Source organism: Harmonia axyridis, chromosome 2 (genome assembly GCF_914767665.1).
Source record: "Harmonia axyridis chromosome 2, icHarAxyr1.1, whole genome shotgun sequence".
NCBI classification, from domain to species: domain Eukaryota; kingdom Metazoa; phylum Arthropoda; class Insecta; order Coleoptera; family Coccinellidae; genus Harmonia; species Harmonia axyridis.
Window position 1 is genome coordinate 7,446,073 of NC_059502.1, and position 26,945 is coordinate 7,473,017.

The following is a 26,945-nucleotide window of genomic DNA, read 5'->3' on the forward strand; positions in this document are numbered from 1 at the left end:
ACGGAAATAGGAAAACAGAATAATCAAGCTTGTAGAAATATCTTATGGTGTTTTTCAATTTTATTTTTTTAATAGCACTGTTATTATTCTAAGTGAACAAAATTATCTCTTCTTCCATGTAAACTTTCTTCTTGCACCCTGTTGTCCTGGTTTCTGCCTTTCACGAGTACGGACATCTTTGGTTAGTAGACCCGCTGAAAAAATCAAATGAAAAAATTAATAAACCCTTCAGAATTGTTGCTTCATTCGATATTACCTAAACGCATTTTTTCCACTATTTTTTCATCAAGAAAACTTCTTAAACCCCAAGCTATACCCCACCTAACAGCTCCAGCTTGTCCTGAAAATCCACCACCTCCAACTTCTGCCTCGATATCTACCTTTCCTATCATATTTGAAAAGAGTAAAGGAAAGAGAACCTAAAAGTTTATGATTGTTATAGTTTGATAATGTTTCCTGTGAGATAAAGAATCCATATTTTTCCAAGACTAAAATTCATACTAATTTAATTTTTTCTTAACCAATGGTTTGTTTAATGTTGAGAAATATTTTAAAAATGAAGTATTGTCTCAATTTTATTTTGTTGCAATAAAAAAACAAAGCAAGATGATTTTTGCCGTTTAGATTATGGTATTTAATTCATGGATTTCCACTAAGTACTAAGTTAAAATTTTTGAACTTTGCTTAGGATGGAAATTTTCCCGTCAAATAAAAGATAAAGAATCTATTTTATCAAAACCAGAAGCAAATACACGTTATTCTAAGAATTTTGAACTGAGCATACGTAAATATGACGATTGTTCCAAATGAAAAGAAATGGAAAACCATATATTTGCTTTCAAGGCAAATACAGAGAGAACAATGGTATTTGGTGAGTCGTATCTCAAATTCACAAATCTGCTTGAAAAATTCCACCTGAATGACAATAAGAATTCATAAACAAACTACTAGAAATTTTGATAATATTCTGTTCTTATTACAAGTCGTTTGGGATGTGTGCAAATAAACATGGAATTTGTTAAAGTATTTTTTGTATATAACAATTTTCTACATCTCTGAAAATATATTATATTCTTATGTACACTACAAAATCAATAATACAAGTATATGCAATAATCGATGCTTCCTAAGTATGAACACAAAGGTCTACCTAGTTTTGAAGTAAAAGAAAAACAAGAAATAATAATTCTCCAAATAAGTACGTTACAATAAATTGCTTGGAATTACATATTCAAAATCAATTTTTCATTTCATCAAAATGTTCACAAATAATCCGTTATAGGATACTGAATAAATTTGATTAGCCTATATTCAGTCTAAGCAACTATAAGGGTACAAATAAAATATATTTTTTTCAAATACGAATGATTTAATTCAATACTAGTACGCGCCGTAGATCTACCTTGTAGGTAGATCAATGTAGCCCATAGATCAATAGGTAGGTAGATCAATGTTGCTCATAGATCTACCTTGTAGGTAGATCAATGTTGCCCACAGATCCGCTTTGCCCGTAGATACACCTTGTAGGTAGATCTACATAGCCCATAGATCCTCTTTGTCCATAGATCCACATTGTCCATAGATCTGCATTGGCCACAGATCTAGATGTACACCCTATATAAAATTCATTCAAATACTGCATACCTCCTGTATTATCGATATCGGACTAATATACAGCGAGACTCAAAGGTTTCAGTAATTCCATAAATACGCGTTAGCAACGCACAGTCTGTATGTAATTTGAGGAATAATTTTGATCAAGTCGACATGAAAGATCCTGTATATGAAGTTATTGTTGAAACACAAAAAAGGAACCAAAAACACCAATGGACATGCCCGACTCGTTAATCGAATACCTTCAAGGTGGCAGAAAAAGCAAATGCTATGAAACCAATTTTCGAATTCCATGCGGAATGAATTCTTCAGGAATGTCTAATTGGGACATTCTAAATTGTACACACTGTATTAACTTCATTCATACTTATTTTCGCGAATTATGTAAAAGAAAGAAGAGTAACCTAAAGCTGTTATCCAAATTTATATATTTTAGGTTGCCTATTTTTCCAAAAATATCAAATTGGTATCCCAATTTTATACACCCTATATAATTTTAAATCAATTATTATATATTTTCTCACAAATTATGCAAAAAAAGAATAACCTTAAGCTGATAATCCGATGTTTTAATAGGTTACAATTTTGCATAAATGTCTGATTGCCACTCAAAAATAATACACCCTGTATGAAATCGTCAACCACTCAGTGTATACCTCCAAGAATTATGTAAAAAAAATAACCTGGATCTAAGATCTCAACAATCAGATTTCAACAGGTTTCAGTTATTCAGAGTCGTCCAATTGGAATTCGGAAATTGTGCACTCTGTATAAAAAATATTCATCGCACGTATATCTTCGCAAATTATGCAAAAGAAAACTAACCTGAAGCTCTAATTCCAATTTTCAGATTTATAAGGTCTCGATTTTCCAGAAATGTATAATTGACGCTTGAAAATTGTACCCCCTGTATGAAATGGGAATGTGGAAATCCCTATTATTTTAAAATCATCATTGACTTCATTTGATCCATTTCACTATTCCAAAGTATTCACTGCCAAATAATATAAAAATTAATAAGTGGCGAAAAAATACGAAAAAAATTTCAACCAGCAGCGAGATTTGAACTTGCAGCCCATAGAGGCTTCATATCATTCGACCGCATCCTTAACCACCCGGCCACAATGGCATTGCGTAATTTGGTGCATTTGTGCTACTTATAGGGAATCATCAAAATCACAGGTTTCAGAGATTCTATAAATATGAATAATTTTCATGATTTTCGTCTAAAAAACCGTTAGATATGAAGGAAATCGAATATTTATATCTGTACCTACCGATTTATCAGTCCTATATGAAAAATTCAAGTCTCTCCTTGACAACTTACATGAAACGGAATGCTATAAGATTTCACCAATTTCCATGAAAATCTCAACAAAATGCAAAAATACCATCAGAAAAGGACGTTTCCAACCATTCCCGTTCATTATTTGCTTGAATATCTCGTTGAAAACACTTCAAATAACCAAAATGACTCCTATAAAAGCTTCAGCAAACCAATGTATTCGACTGCCACAAAATGATTCTGTTTGAAAATATCATCAAATATACCTCGAAAAACGGATCTGAATCGAATCTGAATCATCGTTTCTTGAATTTTCCCTCTGAATTCGTCCAAATTTCAATGTTTCTAGTCGAATATCATCTGACGTTTCGTATTTATATCATAATAATTATGGAAAGAAATCACGGCATGAATAAATTTTGACATTTGTCGTCTTCTGTCCAAGTATTGACTTATTGCAGCTTCTAAAATTCGAAAAGCATCCATCGGGGCATATTTAGTATCGATATTTTAGTGAAATATGGAATTTCTGTAATTGAATCGATATAATTAACTGAATTGATCATTATTTCTGGTTCGATCGACAATTAGAAATATTCTAGAAACGTCAATTGCCGCGGACGTTGCTAGGTCCGTTGCTACCCAAGGACATCGTAGTATTTTCCTATTGGTCGTTCACGTCGACGTGAATCTGGAAATTCGTCGGGAAATTTCCCAAACTTTATCCGTTCATTCCCAGGTAATCCCGAAAAATCGGGAAACGGGAATATCCGCGGGAGTTAATTCGACATTTTCTCTTTCTTCCCGTACTTTTAGTTTTTCTCGTATCTCTCCCAGAGCCGAGAACACTCGACCGCAAAATCGGTCCAAAATCGTTCGATTTTCGGTGGGAGGAGCGCTTACGAGTTTAATATAGTATACTAGTACGCCCATAGATCTACCTTGTAGGTAGATCAATATATCCTGTAGATCTACCTAATAGGTAGATCAATGTTGTCCATAGATCTACCTTGTAGGTAGATCAATGTTGCCCACAGATCTACCTTGTAGGTAGATCAATGTTGTCCATAGATCTACCTTGTAGGTAGATCATCATAGCCCATAGATCTACCTTTTAGGTTGATCAATATAGCCCATAGATCCATATTTTAATTCATTCATAAATACTTCCATATCTCCTGTAAAATCGATATCGCACTGTATAAAAAATATTCATCGCACGTATATCTTCGCAAATTATGCAAGAGAAAACAAATCTAAAGCTCTTATTCCAATTTCCAGATTTCATAAGGTCTCGATTTTCCAGAAATGTATAATTGGCGTTTGAAAATTGTACACCCTGTATATAATCGTCAATCCCCACCTGTATACCTTCAAGAATTATGCAATTGAATGATAACCTATAGAGCTAACATGACAACTATAAGAAAAGTTTTCAGTTCTCCAGAGACATTTCGGAAATTGTACACTCTGTATAAACGTTATTCATCGCACGTATATCTTCGCAAATTATGTGAGAGAAATCTAACTTGAAATTTCAATTTTCAGATTTCATAAGTTTTCAATTTTACAGAAAAGCATAATTGGCGCTCGAAAATTGTACACCTTGTATAATATGGTCAATTTATCGAAAAACCTCCAATAGGCAACTTGAAAAAAAACAATGTATAATCGTTATTCTTATATGTACTTTGAAAATCGGAAAAACATAATTATATGTGTATACTACGAAATCATTCACACAATAGACTAAACAAAAAATTGATCCATTTCAATAATCCGAAGCATTCACCGCCAAATAATATAAAAATTAATAACTGGCGAAAAATTAAGAAAAAAAAAATTATCACCTGCTGCAAGATTTGAACTCGCATCCCAAAAGAGACCTCAGATTGTACGACCGCATCCCTAACGACCCGGCCACAATGCCTTTGCATAATTATGTGCATTTGTGCTCCTTATAGGAATAATGTCAAAATAACTGGTGACAGATTCTATAAATTGATGAATTTTCATGAATTTCGTTTGAAAAATCGTTAAATATAAGGGAAATCGAATTAAAATATCTCTACCTACCAGTTTTTTTCGCCTCAAATGCTGATATCTTTCCAAAATGATATATTTACCTTAACAATTCACATGAAACGGAATGCTTCAAGATTTGACCAATTTCCATGAAAATATCAAAAAAACGCAAAAATACCATCATAAAACGGCGGTACATACAGGTGTAGTCTATTATTTCCTCAAATTTCTCGTTAAAAACTTTTCAAATAACCAAATGACTCCTGTAGAGGCTTCTGGCAAACCAAACTTTCCACTGACACAAAACGATTCCGCTTGAAAATATCATAAAATATACATGGAAAAAGGGATATAAATCGCATCTGATTCATCTTTTCTTGTATATTTCCTCTCGATTCGTCCAAATTTCAACATTTCCATTAAAATATCATCTGACGTTTCCCATTTTCATTCTGTATTTCGACGATTTCATGAATGAGCACAGAATTGGTTGAAACGTCAGAATATTTTGAATAGATTATTAGATTGATCCTTGATTTTATTATACAGTTATTCATATTTCAAATAGTTCTATTCATCAAGAGCCCTCTAATGGACACAGTAAAAATAATATAAAACCTAAATATTCTAGAAACGTCAATTGCCGCGGACGTTGCTAGGCCCGTTGCTACCCAAGGACATCGTAGTATTTTCCTATTGGTCGTTCACGTCGACGTGAAACTGGAAATTCGTCGGGAAATTTCCCAAACTTTATCCGTTCATTCCCAGGTAATCCCGAAAAATCGGGAAACGGGAATATCCGCGGGAGTTAATTCGACATTTTCTCTTTCTTTCCGTACTTTTAGTTTTTCTCGTATCTCTCCCAGAGCCGAGAACACTCGACCGCAAAATCGGTCCAAAACCGTTCAATTTTCGGTGGGAGGAGCGCTTACGAGTTTAATATAGTATATTATAAGGCACTGTCCAGATGAAAAGTGATTTTGTTTGGAGCTAGGTCTCCTAACACTCAAAATTATTGAATGATTGAAGAATATTTGATATTCTTGTAATGATAATTATAATCCTTTATTGTCTATTTCCATATCATTTGGTCAATTTATTGAAATCTTGAATAATTTTCAATGAGACTGTTTTAGCTTTTTAAAATACTGACATGAACATTATTGAATTGACTGTAACGGTAGATGTCTCAAACATGCCATGAGAACAATTCCTAATAAATACAGATAAGTAGAAATAAAAGGATAATGTGTAAAAACAACTAAAACAAATACAAAATTTTGTGTTCAAATCCCTAAGAAACACGAATTGAATCACAGAAATTGCAATCGTCAACAGTCCGAACTGATCTTATTGTTAACAATCGTATGTATCAACTGTTCCATAACCTTCTGACTACTCAGCAAGGCCGTTTTCAGGTCCCTAACCTCCCTACCCAATTGTTCGATCTGCTCGGAAGCCTTATCTATCTTGTTCTGCAACATGGGCACCATCCCAGTCATCTCCACCAGGTCCAGTGCCTGATGATCCGTGTTGTTGTTCGTCTGTTTCTTCGTGTACGCAGTCGCATGACTACCTTGCGACGATATGGTGTGCCCGTATTTCCTGCGTCTAGTGGCTATATCATGAGCCGCTTTCAAGATGTCCCTAGGCAAGCGTTTCTCCCTGGGATTCAACGGTTTTACATTCAAAACCACCCTGTAGGCTTTAGGCGACACCAGCGCCGTCCAGTGTAACAAATTCAGGAGGTACTGAGGTAGGTAACCGTTAAAAAGCGCCAACTCCATGTAAGATATCAGTTTCGTCTGCCTGACAAGCTTTGACAACCCTGCCGTCTTTTGCAAGCCTTGAATGTCGTGAACGGCTATACCCACTAGAAGATTCATCAGGATAACGGTGACGAAGAGGAGGAACAGGATGTAGGTGACCTGCGCGCTTATCTCCAGCAAAAATGGCGGATCTTCCGGGTCATCGTCCACCAACAGGTCAAGATTCAACTCACCCGTCATCATAACCAACACCGTTATCAACCCTATGAAGGGATTGGCGAACGTAGAGGAGTCTGGAAATATAACGCAGAAACTTATTGTAAAACCGATCAAGAGGCAAGAGTAGGCGAGGAGCAGTTTGGCGAACTCCCCCTGCACCCTGGTGTACATCGCTACATAGGAACCGAACACCGGCAACTGTCCAACCATCAGCATCAGATTGGTCCAGCCAAACAATACCGCGAAAGCGCCCACGTGGTTCTGCCACGTGTAGGTCCTTCCGGTGTATATGAAAGATATCACGAAAACACTACAGATGACGCTCCACTCTATTATGTTCTCCCTATGTGACAGGTACTGCCTAACGCTGGGGTAGCCCGCTATACCGTAGACCTTTCTCAAGATCTCACAACACGTGATGCCTACCAAGACGAACCACTGCATCTCGATAACGAATGGATTGTTCCTCAACATGTGCCCCATCATGGACTTCTTCTCGCATAACTCTATGACGTTCTGGGGCTGGGTGTCGTTCATGTTCTTTCCGTGGTTGTAGCAGTTGTGAGCCAGTGCGGTCAGTACGTAAAGCGATAGGCTCAGGACGAACACGAAGCAGAAGAATATCCTCGCTATGTAGTACTTCCTTATCTTCTCCCATTTCAGGTACAGGAAGGCGGAGCACAAAGGATGCAACAATATCTCCTTTTGACCCTCGTCGACGAAGGTGTTCAAGAAGCTTATCTCTCGTGGGTGACAATGTTGCAATATGCTGCGAAAATCTAATCTAAGTTCGACCTCCCTGTTGGAAGATTCAGGGTGGTGATGCAGGCTGATAGCTGAGTCGAGTTTATGGGTGACCATGGCCAAAGACGCCGGCGTCTTCCTGGTTATGATCCCTAGGGCGGTTATCCCCAGCTTCGACTTGGCCGTCACGTCTGCACCGTGATAGATGAGGATCTCCACGCACTGACTCAGCTCGTTCAAGGCGGCTATGTGCAAGGGGGTGTAGCCGTATTGGTCTTTAGCGTTAACGTCGGCTCCCCAACTAACCAAGATCTCGATAATGTCGTAGGATCTGGCTGCTTTACCGACGGCCGCGTGTAGAGGGGTTCGCTTATCAAAATCGCTTATGTTAGGGTCTGCGTTTCCTTTACGCATCAACATCTCCACGCAGTCGTAAGCCTGCGCTCTCGCTGCCAAATGGAGAGGCGTTTGTCCTCTCTGATTCTTAGCGTTAGAATTCGCGTGTTTGTCAAGTAGAACCTCGATACATTCCAGGTATCCCCCTTCAGCAGCCAAGTGAAGTGCCGTTTGTTCCTTTTCTTTAGTGATTGCGTTTGCGTTGGTGCCTTTAGCTTCCAGTAATATCTTGAGGCACTGCTGATGGCCAAGGTCGGCCGCTAGGTGTATGGGCGACATACCGCAGTACTCCACCTGACCGACATCGGCGCCCTCTGCCGTAAATAGTCTCACGCAAGCAACAGCGTTCGCCCTCACAGCACAATGCAAGACACTTTCGTTCGAATTGCTTGGACTATTAGTCAAAGACTGCACTTTCGCGCCGTTATTCAGCAAAACCATGGCTGTATCCGGACTATCCCCAAAAGCAGCGCAATGCAGCGGGGTATAACACTTGAACATAGAGTTAACATCGCACCCTTTAGCTATCATAAACTGAGTACCGGGTATGCAACCGCTAAAAGCTGCCAAATGAATAGCGCTCAGCCCTTGGTTGGGCTCGTAGTACAACTTGGAAGCCCCGATCAACAGGAAACCGTCCAGCAGCTCCCACCTCTTCATAAAGGCCGCCCACAGGAAGGATATGTTGACCTCCAGCTTCGTCGCCCCTTTGAACGCCTCAGTCAGGTTGTCCTGGGTGGTTTTCTTCATCTCGATATCGTCCAGGAGCTGGTGCCTGCCCGAGGACAGCTTCATATGCTCCACCAGGTTCATCTTGATGGTGTCGTGGCAGATCTGCACCGTCAGCTCGTTGGTGGTGCTGGAGAACTCCTCGAAGCTCTCGTAGATGTGGGGTGTGTGATCGGAAGGGGGTGAGGGGCCGCACTCCATGTACTCGAAGTCGTCGGAGGGGTAATCCTCCTCCAGCATGACGTTTGGGTCTTCCCCCGCCCTGCGCCACCTGAGAATCATGGCGGAATTGCAGGTGTGGCTCTTGTAGAGGGGGAAGCTCTCGGCGGGCGTGTTCACGCTGACGGACCTGCCGAGCTTGCGGGAATTTGTGGAATCTTGGAAGCCTAGGTTGTCCATGGTCGGGATGTTTTCATGTCTGAGCGACGCTACCATCTACCTGCAAGGGGGTTGGGGTGGTTTAGGGCGTGGATCGAAGAGGAAGTGGGCGGGTCTTCGCCTGTGAGGTTTGCGAGAAATTTGAGGCTGTCGCTAGATTTATGCGATAATGGTCAAGTTGAGTTTCGTCAATTTTTGGATTTAATGATTTTTCGAATGCGAGTTTTTCGTTTTTCTATTTATATTTCAAGGTTTTGTCGCCAAATGGCTGAAATGTTAATATCAAATACTAATGTATACCTTCTTTAAATATGACGTCATTATTTTTATTTAACTTTGAATTCATACATCGTTCTAGGAACTTGCATAACTATAGTTTTTGGTTAGAGTATACAGGTGGCGTTGATGAGTAGATAGAAGAATAGAATGTTTCTTTAAATATGTTCTCTACTCAGCAAACCATACAAGAAGACATAAAATGAAATAGCATTACAAAAATATTCACTCAGTGAATATGGCTCTAACTTTTTGATGTAGTGGTTGAATTGTTCATAGCTATTAATTATTTTTGAATTTCTAGGTACCAATTGAATACTTTCATACACATGTACAATGGGTTTTTCTCAGACATAGATGGTCTAGGCTGTGGGTAATTAAATATTTATAGATCTTGTTGTGTCTATGATATTTGTGTTATATACTAAAAATTTATTTTCATTTTAAGTTAGTATCATCTGCAAAGTTTTTTAGTTCTACGTCCTCGATCTTGTCAGATACATGGTCCAGATTGAAATTCGTATGATAAATATTATTACCCCTACAATAGTTCCCTGGGGCACACCAATTTCACTTGGCTGCGGCTCTGAAATAGATGTATTTTCCTCTCTAAAGTATGTCAGATGAATAAGACGCTAAACATTTCATTGTATTTCGATTGATTCCATGGCTTTCTAGTTTTTCGATTAGATACTTTCTATTTAGGCGATCGAAAACTTCAGACAAATCTACAAAAATTCCGCAGATACTAATTTTGAATATTGTTTATGAAGTTGTGATGGACTGAAAAAGTTCAAACTCTGGAAATATGTAAGACTACGATTGGTCATTGCAAGCTCAAGAATCTTCGAGAAGCTGTTAAGGATACTGTAATTCTGCATCTCCCCAGGATCTCCCGAATTAAATATAAGGCTAATTTATATTGAGAAACCAGTTGTAGGTGCCTGCAATACCTTCAGGAGACCCTGATGTTTAACATGTACTGTTTAGAATGTATGATGGTTTGTTTTGCCTTTTATCTGGTTGCAAATGTTCCCCATCGTTTTATTCTTATTATCAGATCATAGTATTTAATTTTTGAGGAGCTATTTTCTAAGCTCTCTCAGGGTTTTTATCATACTTCTTCTTTTCAGCTTTAAATGCATTGCTATATTTGTTGCTTTGATGTTTTAACATGAGCAGTCTGTTTTTTTATTATTTTTACTCTAATGACTCATACATCCAGTACTCCGCACATCAACATGAAGTCACTTATATAGCGTAATCCTTCAGTTTAGTGTCATTCACATTGACAGAACAAGATCAAGGACAGCCTGCGGTCGATTTCCTGACATTCCATCGAAATTGGGCGGAATTTCGGTTTACCAATCGATTCTTCTCTTGTCTATCGATCATGACGGCATATCAATAGGATCGTCCGTTTTTGTCCTCATTGTCCAGCTCAATCAAAGAGCGCCGTCAAAATTCATCGTTACATTTCCCAGCCTTGATACGAACACAGGATAATGTAATCCGTAGAGAATTGTTGTAACGAAATAATGACATTATCCAGTGTCATAGCTGGTGGTTTTCTCACGATTAAGCGAGAACGCTCGCTATTTAGCGTATAGAGAGATTGTGCGAGGAGATTGAACGTATGGAAACTCCGAACAATGTTTTTTGTATATCCGCGTTGAACCGGGAACTATTTGTCAGACTCGAAAACCTAAATACATTAGGATTACTATGTAAAATTCACCATATATAGCATTTACTGCCTCTGAAGAATTGTTGAAAAAACTCAAAAGTTCATTACAGTACTAAAAACAGTGCTGTAATGGACTCAACAGCATTGTTTTCAGTTATATTTTTCGTTATGTGGTTGTCTACACTGACTTCGGATCCTATCAAATTTCAACACACGTCAATTGTCAATATAATTTGGATATAGTGAAATGATTTGCAACACTATTCGCATTTCTCTTAATTCTGGCTGTGTTAAATCGATTTCGTCAGACATAATTCACGAATTTAATGCGTAATTATAAATTATTTCAAAATTCGAAACGTGCGATTCAAATTCAAATTCCGTGATCTGTCAATTTTTGTGACAGTCACACCAACTGCCAAGATACAATACAAAAGCCACTATGATGTAAATGGTGTTTTTTTTCGAGGTATATAACTTTGAGTTGGCATTACTGTTCAAGATGGCGACCGATTTAACAGCTGTCAAGTGATTTATTCTCAGTTTGGTTTGGCAATTCATCATGAATGGACTCACGCCTGAACAAAGCTTGCAAATAGTCCAATTTTATTTCGAAAATAATGGTTCTGTGCGGATTACGTATCGTGCACTACGTCCATTTTATTTTCTTTAGCGATGTAGCGCACTTCTGGTTGAATGAATACGTCAACAAACAAAACTGCCGCATTTGGAGTGAAGCTAATCCTCAAGTGTATGTCGAAACACCGTTACATCCAGAAAAACTAACTATTTGGTGCGCTTTATGGGCTGGTGGAATCATTGGTCCGTACTTCTTCAGAAACGATGATGGCTAGAACGTTACAGTCAATGGCGATCGGTATAGAGCATTGATTACTAACTTTTTCATTCCTGAATTGAACAACCATGATGTCCAGGAGCTGTGGTTCCAACAAGACGGTGCAACATGTCACACAGCTCGTGCCACAATCAATTTATTGAAAGACACGTTTGGTGACCGCCTAATTTCACGTTTTGGACCTGTGATTTGGCCTCCAAGATCTTGTGATTTAACACCGCTAGACTACTTTCTGTGGGGCTATGTAAAATCATTGGTCTATGCGGATAAGCCACGAACCCTTGACCATTTGGAAGACAACATTCGTCGTGTTATTGCCGATATACGGCCACAAATGTTGGAAAGAGTCATCGAAAATTGGACGTCCAGATTGGACTACATCCGAGCCAGCCGTGGCGGTCATATGCCATAAATCATATTTAAAATGTAATGCCACAAGATGATCTTGCGGATAAATAAAATTCATGTCAATCGAATAATTCATCGTTGTTTTATTGCAATTTAAAGTTCTAAAGCTCTAAAAAAAGATTTAAAATCTGAATTTTTCATTCTATTTCGACAATATTTCACAAAACTTGACTGAATTAGAGAAAATAATATCGTCAAATACTCGTTGCAGAAGGCAATTCCAACACTCATGCGTTCGAAACAGGAGCCCATTCTGCAACTTGTTTTAGAATATTATACTACATATTACTTGTTGAAAAAGCAAAATTTCATACTGGTATAGTTCTTGGACCATCTAACAAATTTTTCTCATAATCTGATCATAATCAGTTATTTTCCTAAAATTCCTAAAAAAACAATCAAGAACTCCTAAATTAATTTAAATTGAGGTTAGAACTTTCATTGTATAAAATTTTAAGCATCTAACTCAAAATTTTTCTTACTGGCAATTTTAAAGCTTCACTCGAAAATGATCAACGTAATTTATGAATCTTAAATTCATACATTAAATTCCTGTAGAATTAATATCTACCACTATTGAAAATACATATGCTAATCAAACACGCATCGAAAATCAAATTAACTGGCCCAAAAGCTGGTTACAAGTACTTGATTCGATCAGGAATAGTCGCTCCCAACAGGTTTTCTCGCAGACCATCCTAGTCTTGACAGCTCAAGGGCGATACATCTGACAAGACTTTTTTTTTGCATTCGGTTACCTTCATTACTAAGGCGGAACTCCAAAGATCTTTTATTCTTGATCAAAACGGTCCACAGTGAAGCGTTTGGTGCTTGGAAATTCATATAAAAATGGTAAGACGGAGAAAAAATGTTTTTTTCAAATCAATAATGATTCTGAATACCAAAAAAATTCGTTATTTCTCTGTTCAACTCCGTGTACACGGAGTAAGACTTTCTGTTTATTTTTTCGATACCTACATAAGTTATCGACACGATTACTGACCTAGCCTATATTCCTCATCAGTTTTCTCCAATGCTGAATTCAACAAAATTCAATATTTAATGCAGCTCGAGCACATTTATTACCGGTTTAATAAAACCGGTATAATTTCTTCCTTTACCTCGTTCATCACAAGTCATTAGTAATGAGGGATTCACTATTTAATAGTTGTTGTCATATTATTGATTATAACGCAATAATAACTACCATCGATAGCAAACAACGAGGTTACTGAACTATTTCCGCAAAAAAAATAATCACGGCAATAGAAAATCTCCTAATTAGGAGATATAAATTCCTAGAATTCGTACTTCTCTTTTTTAAACTTGCTCTCCTTCAATTTCCCGATACATTTATCATCTAAGTATTATTCACCAGAACTCGATCAAATCAAACAGAACATCATTGCAGAAGTAGAAACACAAAGAATACACATAAAAATAGAATCTTCATTAGTAAACAGTAATTGCGGATTGCCTCAAGGTAGTGTTATTGGACCTAAATTGTTTTTTCTGTAAAATATTACCGGGTCGAAATATCGAATAAAAAATGTTTGTCCTTCATGCAATTATTAAATTGCCTATAATTAAGATAATATAATATATAATAGACAGTGATTCCTTCTCAAGAGAAAGATTCTGATTTTTTTCAATTATTTCTAAAAATTCATCTCACTAGGTGCTTCTGTCTGAAATATTCAGTTTGAACAAGATAAAACTGTGAAATGATTGTTTGTGCTTGGCAATTAGAGGCTGCTGGTTGAAACGCAATAACCAATCTAATATTTGTTTTCTTCTTGAAAAAAATCACAAAGACATACCTATTGCGTGTACATATTGCCCTCTGGCTAAAGTATACCAAGATTAATAGGCTCTAGTCAAGGTTAACACTCGTTGTGAAACAGCCGTTATAAAATAATATCCTACCTTTACAATCGCCTATACCATTATTCATTAGTTCTGATGTGTGAAAAAAACTTTTTTTGCAACCTCATTATCAATGATATTCATTCTTCAACAAGTTCAAGTACGTTGACCTTGACGGGTCGTCAAGAAGCGAAACAAATGAAGACAGTTCTTCCGTCAATAACACGACGAAGTGGCAACAGTTATACAGGGTGGCCCACATAAAATGGTCGAAAGAAAAAAAATTCAACTCTCCTCTGACATTTTCACAGTTTACGTGTTGGCCTAAAAACGTATAATAAATCTGAGATTCTCGCATGAATTTTGGTACAAAATACCGCATGATCCTCCCAGCTCATGAACATGGCTCATGAACATGATTCATGAATTTTCACTTCAAAATTACCTGTCTGGGTATTTTTTCAAAAAACTCAGTTGAGGAAATTTTCAGCTGAACACTTTGATATTGGCCACCCAATATGTGTACAACTTGTACATTCGTTTATTATTCCTATTGAATTAATCGCTCCTAAAGAAAACTCCTAAAAAGTTTTTGGTTTGGTTTTTCATCACATTCTCGAAATTTTATAAACTATAATTTTTTATATTTTATCACTTATGATTTACAGCCTTTAGAATTAGTCCAACAGATATTATCTTGATCTTATCTAAAAGCAGAAACCCATTGTTCAATATTTTAAAGAGTTTTTTCGACTTACCCTAAATAGTAAATCAAAACCATGAAGAATTTTCAGAGTAGTCTTCAGCGACATAAACATTGTTGTTGTTAAAACAATAATTGAACAGACAATAAACCACTTATACGGTAATAGAGCTTCAACTCAAGATCCTCGGCTCTTAGAACAATCATTAGTTATTTGTTTTGGGTATTTCATCAATTTGCCACGAACTTCATCGTCTTTTTTTAGAAAACGGTGGATAGAATGAATGATCAAGTTCACCACGTTGAATATTGTACGTTTTTGCGCCATTGTTCCAAGAAATACAGAGCTATAATTTCGTCTAAATGGCTGTTATTTCGTGAATTCTGTACGTTGGTTCATAAACACGAAAGAAAAACCGGACAAGTTGAAATTTTCAGGATGGGTTTCAATTATAGGAATCATTTATTTTGATTTTAGAGCAACACTGAATGTGCAAATTTCGAGTTGCAAAGAGTGCTCTCCACTCTCAGAGTAATAAACATAGATAGAGGGAGCATATGTCATTTTCAGTAATTTTGTCCCCAACATGAACTATCAAATTTGACATGATGCTCGCGGAAATGAAAACATATCAGTGATACGATATTTCACTCAATTCGGGAGTTTCTCCACAAAAATGCACTTCTTATGTCCCATAGTGAATCAACGTTTCATTTTAACTCGAAATATATTGAAATAAATACCTAAATATATCAGAAATTCAGAAAACAAACTTCAAGCGCGCCAAACGACGTGAAACAACCGATGACACTAGGAGAGCAAAAGTTGCCAAACCTTGGATTTCAGTAAGTAGATACAGAAAATTATAAATATTCTGCTTATTATAAATTCGATAATTAGGAAAAATATCGGATTCCATCTATTCAAATTTGCATATTTAATCGGGAATCACTCAAATAAATATATTTCATTCAATTTGATATACATTCATAACGATATAGTTAAATTGTGGATTTGAAAATATATCACAATCCGACAACGTAATCTAAACATATTGGGGACATGTAAAAATTGCGTATACTCCCTCTATCTATGTTTATTACTCTATGTCTCCACTGAATAAAATATGCTATTTTTCCCCAAAGCATAAACGACAGAATTCAGAGAAAAAAATACAATTCAACTATACAACTCATTCAGAGCTTAACACATGGCCTGAAAATATGTTACAAACTTATTTTAATGATTTGGGAATAAAACTGAAAATGAAGAATTCAACAAGGTGGTCTCAGTATTCCACGATGAAACCATTAATAATGCATATCAAACATGGATTAAGTATCCATTAGCATTTCTCTGAAGCTACAATCTTATTTAAAAAAGCAGAATGAAGGCTATACCACAAACAGTCAGGTGTATTCAGAAAGAAACATGAAAACTCCAAAAAACTCTTCAAAGGTCAAATTCCACGTCAGTGAACTTGAAATGTAGATTCTGCTGACAGCAATAAAGAAATGCATAGAATAGAGAAATTTACTAGACAAACTGTTTTAACTACTATTGAATTATTGAATAAATCGGTAAAGTAACTTGACTACCGTTTTTGCTACTTAATATACTGTTTTGTACGTAAACGACCTAAGATAAAAGTGACGTTTATGAACTTAACCTTCAATATTATGAAATATCAATAAAATTGACATTATTCAACGTTGCCGGAAATACAGGGACTTCATAAATTATTGTAGCATCCTAGTAGCCTTTGAGATATTTTTAATTTGCTTAGAATAGTTCCCAGTAATAGTGAAAGCCGGTAACGAACATTTCAAAGGACACTTCGATGTTACAATCATTTGTATGAATTTTATATGACCTGGAAGACAAGCAATCAGCGTCGGTTAGGGCAGTCCGGCTGGATGACCGGTTTCTGGAAGTAGAACTTTATTTTTGAATTCAAGAGCAGCATCTCTCCAAACTAGTATCAATGCTTTTCTAAAATTTTCATCCATGAAAAAATCATTTCAAAACATTCACAAGTTGGATAATCCTGTATATTAAACAGAAGCTTACTGGCGCCTCCTGTTGATGTAAAACAAATTGAGCCGCCAGAAATTCCTAAATTCATTCCACTGCGCTGCAATTTCAACGCCTACCTAACAATAGAATTCAAACGAACTAATCTTTATAAACAAAAACGAAATTCGAGCATTGTTTTTTCAGTATTTCCTTATCACATGAAGATTCGTTGTAAATTTCTGGCAAATATTTACTGTTTCCTCTGTATTCAAACTCACTGAAGAAAATGAAATATATTCCTAGCAGGCTTTGAACCAGAAGATGCCAAATTAATTAATTTTTTATTCAAGATCTAACTTCAGAATTGTGAGAGAATAAAACGTCAAGGTGAAAAGCTTTACAAGTTTTAATTTCGAGATTTTGTATTGTAGGCAGTAGTAAAAAATTATTTTATCGAATTTAAAATTTATGATCCTCAGGCTGAGAGGTTCTAATTTCTAATAGGGTACGCAATTTCTGTTTGACAGATGGTACCCTATTTCATGCAAAACTTAGAAGCATCCTAAACATATAGGTGAAATTTCAATTTCGATTTTTACATAAAAATCTGGTGAGTAGTTGTTGGGATAATGAACCTTTCAAAAAATAATAGTTTATGAAGGCAAATTGTTCACTGTTATTCAAACCTAAGAATATGTCTGACAAAAAACACTGAATTGAAAATATTTGGCGAAAAATGATAATCCCATAGAAAAAACGCGCAAATCGAAATGGACTAAACCAGAAAACTTGTTTTTAAAGCGTGCATCCCAATTTGTATTTTAGTTCGAGAAGAAGCACTTCCTTCTAAACGCACTAGATTTGACTAGATAGGCCATAAATTGGATCTAATCGTTTGAACAGCGTCTCGAATTATCTCTAGGCATTTTTAACACAAAGAGTGCATATTTCACATTCGAAACATTCGTTGCATTTCCTCAATTTCATCAATATTAACGTTATAATTCATTTAATACATTCGGGGAATTTTTTTTTATTTCTAAAGAAGGTAATTCGTTAATCAGAATTATGAAAATCGCACGAAATCAGATGAAATTAGTTTTTTTAGGTATCTTTTAACAAAAAAAAAACTCAAGTCAGACGTTTTGGCGCTGGTGGTCATCTACTAATTTTCTTATATTTATCTGTAATAATTTATTTTTATATTGAATAAACATTATTATTATTATTATTATTAATGGACAAGGAGGGATATAAAATTAAGTATGGACAAGAATTCTTCATTAGTCAGTACAACCTTTTTTCAGAAATTAAAGACTTGACATTGAAAAAGAATGAAAATAGTAATTTTCTTTTGCGAAAACTGTCTACTTGTAATTATATCCATGAGTTTCAATAATTAAAAGCAATTGATGTCATAAATGATTTAAAAAAAAGGAACATACTTAGATTAAACCATAAAGTAATTCTATTAAATTGAATAAAATATATTTTCGTGAATAGTTTGGTGCTTTACTATTTTTGAAATTCACAATTTTCAAAGAAACCCTATAAAAGAGTTAATTTTTATGTCTGAGAAAATGCTCTATGAATAGCTCTTGAAGTTTATGTTGTCAAAGAAATAGGGACTTCCCAGTTAGCCCTAAATTAATAATAACTAACTCGCTTTAAAATAAATTTTCCACCTAACGAAATGAATGCTTAACCTAAATCATATAAATATCGAATAGAAGTAATCCTATCGTTCAAAAAATACGAAAACCAAACTCCTCATTAACTCCTCTATGATCCTCACAGACGAAAACTCTTCCGCATTTATTTTTTTACTCCATGATACTCACAGAAAAGCGAACAATCCACGGCACACGAACGGTCGCATCAACATCCTCACCCGGTATCCTCCATCATAATTGGACAGCAATCGCCGATTTCGTGTAATAAAAACATCGCATCGCAACAATCTACACCAGCATTACGTCAAATTGCGCTCGCACCGATCTCTCCTCTGTGTCTGTGGTCCGTCCACCTCCGCCACAAAAATATCACTAACGCACGGTGCGGCTTTGTGGCCGAACTATCGATGTTCCGTCGCAGGTGACACGACGATCTAGGAAGCTGGAAACCTCGCCGCCCACAGAACAAACGGGGGTACTTTTCGGCAAGCCGAAAATGTAGGAATCTATTGGGCCAACGTCCCGCACGGTCTGCAATGTCCGAGACGGAGATAAGAACATAACTGCGAATTGCGGCAAATAAATTAGTAAATTGCCGTGCAAAGACGCTCTCTCTCGCTAACGCGACAAGGATGATGGTGTCGCTGACACGTGATATAGAAATGATGATCCGTTTCTATTTTCTTCGCTATTTCTTCTTGTCCCGATAACGGAATTTGAGAGTTGGGACGCCCACGGAAGTTTTTTCGGCCGGTGGGAGGATGAGGTGGTCTCGAGAACGATGGTACGTAGACACACGGCGCTCCAGATACTGTGATTAGGATGCGAGATCTACAGGGTGTCCCACTGGAGGTTATATTAGTCTGTTGCTACATATCGACACACACTACACGTACAACTTTGCTTCCGCCGTTTTTCTTCCGGAATTAATAATAATAGTGTCTTTATTTGGCGAATTCTAGGGGCGAAGTCTAGCCAAGGCTACTCCACTCAAGTACAAATACAAATAAAGAAAAAAAAAACAAAAATTAAAATTACTAGTGCCAGAAAAAAATTTCTCAACAGCATCGAGACATGCTCCCTAAATCTCAGTCGACAATCGAAAAATATACCAAGGTTCCTACAGCAGGAGGAGGATGGAATCTTCTCAACACCTATCATAACCTCAACCTCCGCATGAAACGTTCTCGGAAAGAAACATTTTTTGACATTCATTCTCAGATTAATCCTTCTGCAATACTGCATAATGCTTGACAAGACTTCATTTAACCGTCCGACAGCTATAGAAATGGCAGAGGGGAGGAAAGATAGATGAACCTGAGTGTCATCGCAATAAAAATAGATGTCAAAACAAACTCAACAACCTTATACATATCAGCTATATATACGAGGAATAGCAGAGGACCAAGAATGGAACCTTGAGGAACACCCGAAGTTATCAAGCAGTACTCCGAAAATGCTTCACGTAATTTTACGCCCCGATATCTACCAAAGAGATAAGACCTAAAAAATCTCAAAGAAGATTCATCAAAACCGTAATAACTTAATTTAGCATAGAGCAACTCATGGTCAAGGGTATCAAACGCCTTTGCAAAATCTAACAGGGTAAGAATTGAAGCATGCCCTTTATCCAAAGAGCGCAGGATGTCATCTGCTACATTTAAAAGAAGAGTGGTAGTGCTTTATTGTAAAAAACTGGTTATACATTTATAATTCAAAGTATTGTCCATCGCTGGCCACTACTTTCTCCCATCTTCCGCGCAGCCTACGAATCCCGCGTTGACAAAACTGATCATCTTTTGAAGCGATCCACGAATCGATCCAATGTTTTATTCCTTAATAATACTGGAAGTGCTGGTCAGCCAGGCCGTGAGCTATTGATCGAAGCAAGTGATAGTCCGAGGGAGCAACGTCTGGAGAATACGGTGGGTGGGGTAGGACATCCCATTTCAACGTTTCCAAATATGTTTTGACCACTTTCGCATCATGGGGTCGAGCATTGTCATCCTGTAAAATCACTACATCATGTCTCTCGTTGTATTGCGACCGTTTGTATTTCAATGTTCGGCTCAAACGCATTAATTGCGCTCGATAATGATCGCGTCTGATTGTTTCAGTCAGTTTTAACAACTCATAATAAACTACGCCCAGCTGGTCTCACCAAATACTGAGCCTTGGAACCGTGAATATTCGGTTTGGCCGTCGACCTGGAAGTATGGCCGGGATATCCCCATGATTTCCTGCGCTTGGGATTATTGTAATGAAACCATTTTACGTCTCCAGTCACACTACAATGAAGAAATTCCTTCCGTCTTTGCCTTGCAAGCAGCTGTTCACAAGCAAACAAACGCCGTTCAACATCTCTCGGCTTCAACTCGTATGGCACCCAATGTCCTTGTTTCTGAATCATTTCCGTGACTTTCAGGCGTTTTGAGATGACTTGTTGCGTCACTCCCAATGATCTTGCAAATTCTTGTTGTGTTTGACACAGTTTTGATCAAGTAATGCCTCTAATCCTGCAACTTCAAAGACCTTCTCTCTTCCACCGCCATGGTGGTCTTCGACGTCAAAATCACCGCTCTTGGAGCCTTGAAACCACTCTCGGCACGTTATTTCACTAATAGCGGCCTCACCATGATATTTGAGAGCATTCGATGAGCCTCAGCCGCAGATTTCTTCATATTGAAGCAGAAAATTTAAACCTCCCGCAAATGACGTGACATGTTTAATCGAGAATAACTAGAGAGTCTAAACATTAGTCTTCATCCCGTTCTAGATGAAAACATGTTTTCAGGCCCTCCAGTCCATAGCCCAAAGATCGAGGTTATCCAGAAATTATCCCCAAGGCACCGGGTCTCTGGTTCCAGCAAGAGACCTTCTTGGTGTTTAAAACTGTTATCTCACATCTAAACGCAAAAATTTATCTGGGTCGAATCATCAGTATTGAAATTATCAAGGAAACGAAACTAAAACGGCCATATTTACGAAACCCCTATTCGGATTTTGCCCATTCACGAACTTAATCGTGAAATTCGGGATCCGATCCTACCCTGAAAATTTCCATTCGAAATTATCGTGTATAAAGCTGGACAATCAGTGGCATAACAGCATCAGTGAATCTAACCTCATCATTCGAGACCATTCCCGGCTCAAAATTCGAAAATTGCATCCATTGTGACGAGCGATCTTTTCGAAAAATGCGGGTAAATGTTTGACCATATCTCGACCGCTTTTGAATGCACTATACCAATTATACATCCGAGTTTTCAATAAAATAGATTCGCCATAAGTCATAGGAAACATTTTTCACGCTTCCCGATAAGTATTCCATTTTTTACGTTTATTTTCCCAAGTTATTTGCCTTCAACAAAGTCAATCATCTGTATTTTTATCCTTGATTATCCATTATTATCAAGTTCTCATCAGAAGATTTCAGATTTGATATAGATTCTAGTTTTAATTCTGCATTTCATGCATCTTGAGAAGGAATCTAAGAAATTAGTGTTGCGTAATAGTTTACATAATCATGATAATAGCAGTCTGACTGCAAGTAGGTAAATGCACATCTGAATAAAATGAATAATTTACATTATGCTGAAGGATGTATACCTACTTTGAGCTTATGGTGATATATAGATATAGATATATGTATAGGGTGTCACAATAAAGAATCATCATCAATTCAGCATGACAACAGATGGAGCATTATATATAGAATTTCTTATTATATATTTATCCCTGATAAAATTATCATTATATACCTATTTTTATATACTTCCCAGATAAAAAAAAAATTGGTTCAAAATAAGTAAAATTTGTAACAATTACTACTACTTTCCTCAAAAATATGCCATATTTGATATCATTTAACAAGAAAACTTATATTCAAACATTAAAAATCCTTGAAAATATGGACACTTTATCTTCAATTTTATCTTCTCCTTGAATAAATTAAAATTCACATACCTGTTCCCTTGACTGAGTATCTTCAAAGTATGTTATATCTTTGTTATTTATTGAAATTTTTCCTGTTCCAGGGGATCTTATTGTGACGGTTCCTCTTGCATGTTTTCTTGCACATTCTGAAAGTATTCAAAATAGTAATCTTGCTTCCTTTTTTTTCAATGAATTTACCATAAACTGTCACATAAGCTCTTCCATCTTGGTCATAATTTGGCTTGGGTGCTTCTATGGTTTTACTGGTGTTCATTAACGGCCTTAAATATTTGAATATGAAGTCTTTAACATTTGAGGCATAGGGTAGTTTGCAAAGTGCTTCAATAGCATTCAGAAATTGTTCATAATCTCTATCAGATAATGTTTCTAGAAGTAAAGATTCCAATGCTGTTTTATCTATCCACTGTGACCCGGACTTATCCCTACAAAACTGGAAGTTATTTGAAAATCACACAACTTTAGGTCAAAGTAGAAATTGTCTTTAATTTAGTTCCATAATTTTACCATAGAATTACAGTAAAATATTCATGCTTTTATTTGTATTTTTAGCAGAAACATTCAAGCTAAAAAGTTATTAAAATTTTTTCATATTTAGAACATTCTCAAGTCCAAAAATAAAAAGAAAACAACTCACAAAACTGCATTTGGATCTGGTTGTAAGCCCTTTTTCAACATTATGTCTTCAAATTTGTTCAATTGTTCAATATGTTCGACTATTTCCTGTAAGGCATAATATATTAGCTATTTGAATTTGGTTCAATTAATTGATTATGCCCTCACATATAACATATGATAGAAATTAGGCCGGCTAGTATAAAATAAAAAATGGAAAGGTCTTCCAGTTTTGTCAAATTCAGCAGCTTTTCTTTGTGGGAATATCTGTTCTGGAGGTTTCATCATTGGTCTTGCTTTTTTCTCGAAAAGACCAGAAGGAAATAAATATGTGATTGCATTCTGAAAGATTAATGATATCAAACTATTCACAGATTTTATTTATTCATACATCAACATCTTCCTGAGTGAAAGTTTCGGGATCTTCACCCATCATGTTAGCAAGGTGACGTTTACCAATTTGGTATTCCTGAATTTCTTTTTTCATAAATTTTTCATGTTCATTTGCTCGAGTAAGATAAGCTTTCATTGCTTTGCTTATGGTTGGATCATCCAAATCAACATTTTCAGTGGAAAACTGACTTGCGATTTTCTAAAAATCAAATCCAAATAAAGATAGCAGAAAAATCATATCTGAAAATAAGTCTCACTGCTTGAGTCAACGGAGCATTTCTTGATAATAATCGACCTATATTATCTACCGCTCTAGGCGAAAAAATTCTTTTCAATATCATTCTTCTATTAATTATTTCTCTGAATAAAAATTATAAAACTCTGAATCTGGATCTAATAAAAATTATTCATCAAAGTTAGGTTATTTTATTTTTTCGTGTACTCTATTTAGCCGATATCATAGAAATTAAGATATGATACCTACCTTCTATGGGGTTTATAAAAAATGGTTTTAGTAGTCATAAAAAATTTAAATATTGGATTAAAATTCGTACTTTAGTAATAAATAGTTATCTTCTGATTTTATTTCTTCATAATGAGTTTGTTTAAAAAATATTAGTTCCCTATTTGTTAAAAATAGTTCAAAAATACATTTAATGGATCACAGATAGTATATTTGCACTATTTACAGTATCTGTGTTTACTATTTACCTCTTTTCGATTTCATTAGACTGTAAATTTCCAATATTTTTGGTAATTAATTGTAATATGTTTGGATAAAGTTACTTCTTCAAGTTCAAGGCAAAAATTTTATGAAATGTCTGTCAGTTGGATAAAATTTACCACACAATAAAAAATTCATGAAGAATTTAAGTTATTATTTTTATCCATTACTGTTAATGAATTATGGAACTAAATTTCAACGATGAAAGTGAATGTCAAGAAAATGTTGAAACGAATTCAGAAAATTTCTCTAACAGATATAGATTACCAAGAGCTAATAAGTTTCAGTCAAAACAAATATGTGCCAAGGAGCAAAGAAATGCAACATTAAGAAAGGTCTCTATTTTTTGTTAATAATATAGTTGTAATTATAATATTGAGCTTTTATAGATAGCTACTATTCTTCAAAAAAATGCAGCAGATCGTACTGCAGATGAAGAAAAAATACTTCTTGACTCGTCAGTCCAAGTAGAGGAAGTGTTATCGAGATGGAAAAAAAGAGATGAAGTGAAGAAAAGAATGGAGGAATATGAAGATCCTCCTGAACTGTTGAAGACCAAATGTGAAAAATTGGCTCAAGCTATTGCTCAGTCTCAACATCTGGTTGTATATACTGGTGCAGGAATAAGTACATCTGCAAAAATTCCTGATTATCGAGGACCTAATGGCATTTGGACGCGTTTGCAACAAGGGAAAGATATAGGGTAATATTTGCATATATACCAGAAAATTTTCATACAACTCGATTTCTTTTTGTTCCTAGAAATCATGATCTAAGTTTAGCAGAGCCCACTTATACGCATATGGCTTTATATGAATTGTATAAACGAAATGTTCTCAAGTATGTGGTTTCTCAAAATTGTGATGGCCTTCATTTGAGATCTGGATTACCGAAAACTGCATTATCTGAACTTCATGGTAATATGTACTTAGAGGTTTGTAAAAATTGTAAGCCACATGTAGAATACTGGAGAACCTTTGATGTAACAGAAAACACATCCCGTTACTTCCATAAAACATCACGGAAATGTTACATGTGTAATAGTCCTTTAGAAGATACTATAGTACATTTTGGAGAGAGGGGTAAACTGCAATGGCCCCTCAATTGGAAAGGTGCTTGTCAAAATGCAAGAAAAGCAACAACGATTCTATGTTTAGGTTCGAGTTTGAAGGTCTTGAAGAAATACCCATGGCTATGGCAAATGGATAAACCAGTGAAAAGAAGACCTAATTTGTATATAGTTAATCTTCAATGGACTCCGAAAGATGACTGTGCAAATCAGAAAATTAATGGAAGATGTGATGAGGTTATGAAAGCTGTTATGACTTGTTTAGGTTAGTGAAAATTACAAACTTTATTTTTTATATATTTGTTTTCAATTTAAATAACTTTAAACTATTAAATAGCATATTATACTTTCCTTTGCATTCTCTTGGGCAACCCACCTTTGAACGTTTGTGATTTACAGTGTTGTCAAATTTATAACATGGTTAGGTTAGAGTTTCTTCATTTTTCATGTAAATTCTTCATTATGATTTGAATTTTTTCAATAGGAATATCTCCACCGTCTTATGACAGGAGCAGAGACCCCATCTACTTCCATTGCAGCAAATTATCAGTATTAGAAATGCATACCACTTCACAACCATTTTTAAAGGATACCCCAATAGAAGAAATCAAAAAGGAGGAACCTTCCGAACCTCAAGTACAAAGCGAAGGAAATGACAAAGACTGTATAGAAAATTGTAACAATGATCTCCTACAAAATAATACTCATGACTTCTGTGATAAAAAAATAAATAGCAATAAGTCTAATGAAGACTGCCAAGAAGTAAAAGCTGAAAGCAATCAGTTCAGTAGTGCTTTTTCTATTAGAAGTATTTTAGAAAATTCCAGTGTTCAAACAAATTCAATTTCTTCCATTTCAGATAGTCAACAAATAAACAATTTTGGTAGCTTAGTGACATTCATGCATATGAATAATGGTTGCAATAGGTTTTTCCAGAATGATTACATTTATTATACTTATCCCTATCAGTCCAGTTGGTTATATTCTGGTTTACACAGTATTATAAATACAGTTCCTTATTCAAAAGAGGCAATTAAAGTTGAAAAGATAGAAGTTAGCAGCCCCAAACCAAGTTGTGAATATTGTTATGATCATTTAAAATCTTTTTCATGCTTATTTTATCCGCCCACAGAAGCCGTCTTTGTGAAACAACAGGTTCGATACAGTAAAATCGAAAAAATAAATAAACCAAATATTTGTGTATGTTGTGATTATACAACAGATGAAGAAGATAATAAAGATCAGACTGATAAGAATAAAGTCCAACCTGGTTGGTTCGGGAAAGGTTACAAGAAAAGAAGAAGGAAATGATAGAATTTAACAAAACATAAAAACATAATTTAAATGTTGTACGGGTTCCGAAAAAAAAAAGTTAATGGGTGTATGTTTTTTGACTTAAGCATAAATTATGTAAGTGTAAATGAATTAGATGTTCATTCAAGTGAATGAGACTTTTTTTATTTATTGTGTTCAATGTCAATGAACTGTATTATAAATATTGATGTGATTTGTGTGTTTTATTTATAAATTGAATTATTTATATTT

At 35.7% G+C, this 26,945-nt stretch overlaps 3 protein-coding genes across 3 annotated transcripts; 1 reads left to right on the forward strand and 2 right to left on the reverse strand.

The window, feature by feature from the left end:
* Positions 1–38: 38 nt before the first annotated feature.
* Positions 39–24,057, reverse strand: LOC123672572 (28S ribosomal protein S9, mitochondrial). Its single transcript, XM_045606725.1, has 8 exons — positions 23,865–24,057; positions 23,606–23,806; positions 23,383–23,556; positions 23,237–23,322; positions 22,780–23,024; positions 22,612–22,727; positions 257–419; positions 39–194 (listed from the first exon to the last, which is right to left on the reverse strand). Exons 1-8 carry the CDS (start codon positions 23,946–23,948, stop codon positions 103–105), a joined length of 1,161 nt encoding a protein of 386 aa, XP_045462681.1. The 5' UTR covers positions 23,949–24,057; the 3' UTR covers positions 39–102.
* Positions 6,069–19,314, reverse strand: LOC123672569 (transient receptor potential channel pyrexia). The gene is made up of 2 exons (XM_045606721.1): positions 18,814–19,314; positions 6,069–9,220 (listed from the first exon to the last, which is right to left on the reverse strand). Exon 2 carries the CDS (start codon positions 9,214–9,216, stop codon positions 6,256–6,258), a length of 2,961 nt encoding a protein of 986 aa, XP_045462677.1. The 5' UTR covers positions 9,217–9,220; positions 18,814–19,314; the 3' UTR covers positions 6,069–6,255.
* Positions 24,058–24,306: 249 nt separating the features above from the next.
* LOC123672570 (NAD-dependent protein deacetylase sirtuin-7) lies at positions 24,307–26,907 on the forward strand. Its single transcript, XM_045606723.1, has 4 exons — positions 24,307–24,666; positions 24,721–25,034; positions 25,094–25,665; positions 25,885–26,907. The coding sequence occupies exons 1-4, from the start codon at positions 24,514–24,516 to the stop codon at positions 26,709–26,711; spliced, it is 1,866 nt and encodes a 621-aa protein (XP_045462679.1). The 5' UTR covers positions 24,307–24,513; the 3' UTR covers positions 26,712–26,907.
* Positions 26,908–26,945: the final 38 nt, after the last annotated feature.

Bases quoted from the DNA above. Each gene is read 5' to 3' on its own strand.
- LOC123672569 (XM_045606721.1), bottom strand. From the start codon at position 9,216: ATGGTAGCGTCGCTCAGACATGAAAACATCCCGACCATGGACAACCTA.
- LOC123672572 (XM_045606725.1), bottom strand. From the start codon at position 23,948: ATGATATTGAAAAGAATTTTTTCGCCTAGAGCGGTAGATAATATAGGT. The intron at 23,025-23,236 runs GTGAGTTGTTTT...CCAGTTTTGTAG, and splicing joins CCAGATCCAAATGCAGTTTT to GGATAAGTCCGGGTCACAGT. The intron at 22,728-22,779 runs GTAAATTCATTG...GAATACTTTCAG, and splicing joins AGCTTATGTGACAGTTTATG to AATGTGCAAGAAAACATGCA.
- LOC123672570 (XM_045606723.1), top strand. From the start codon at position 24,514: ATGGAACTAAATTTCAACGATGAAAGTGAATGTCAAGAAAATGTTGAA. The intron at 24,667-24,720 runs GTCTCTATTTTT...GAGCTTTTATAG, and splicing joins GAAATGCAACATTAAGAAAG to ATAGCTACTATTCTTCAAAA. The intron at 25,666-25,884 runs GTTAGTGAAAAT...TTTTTTCAATAG, and splicing joins AGCTGTTATGACTTGTTTAG to GAATATCTCCACCGTCTTAT.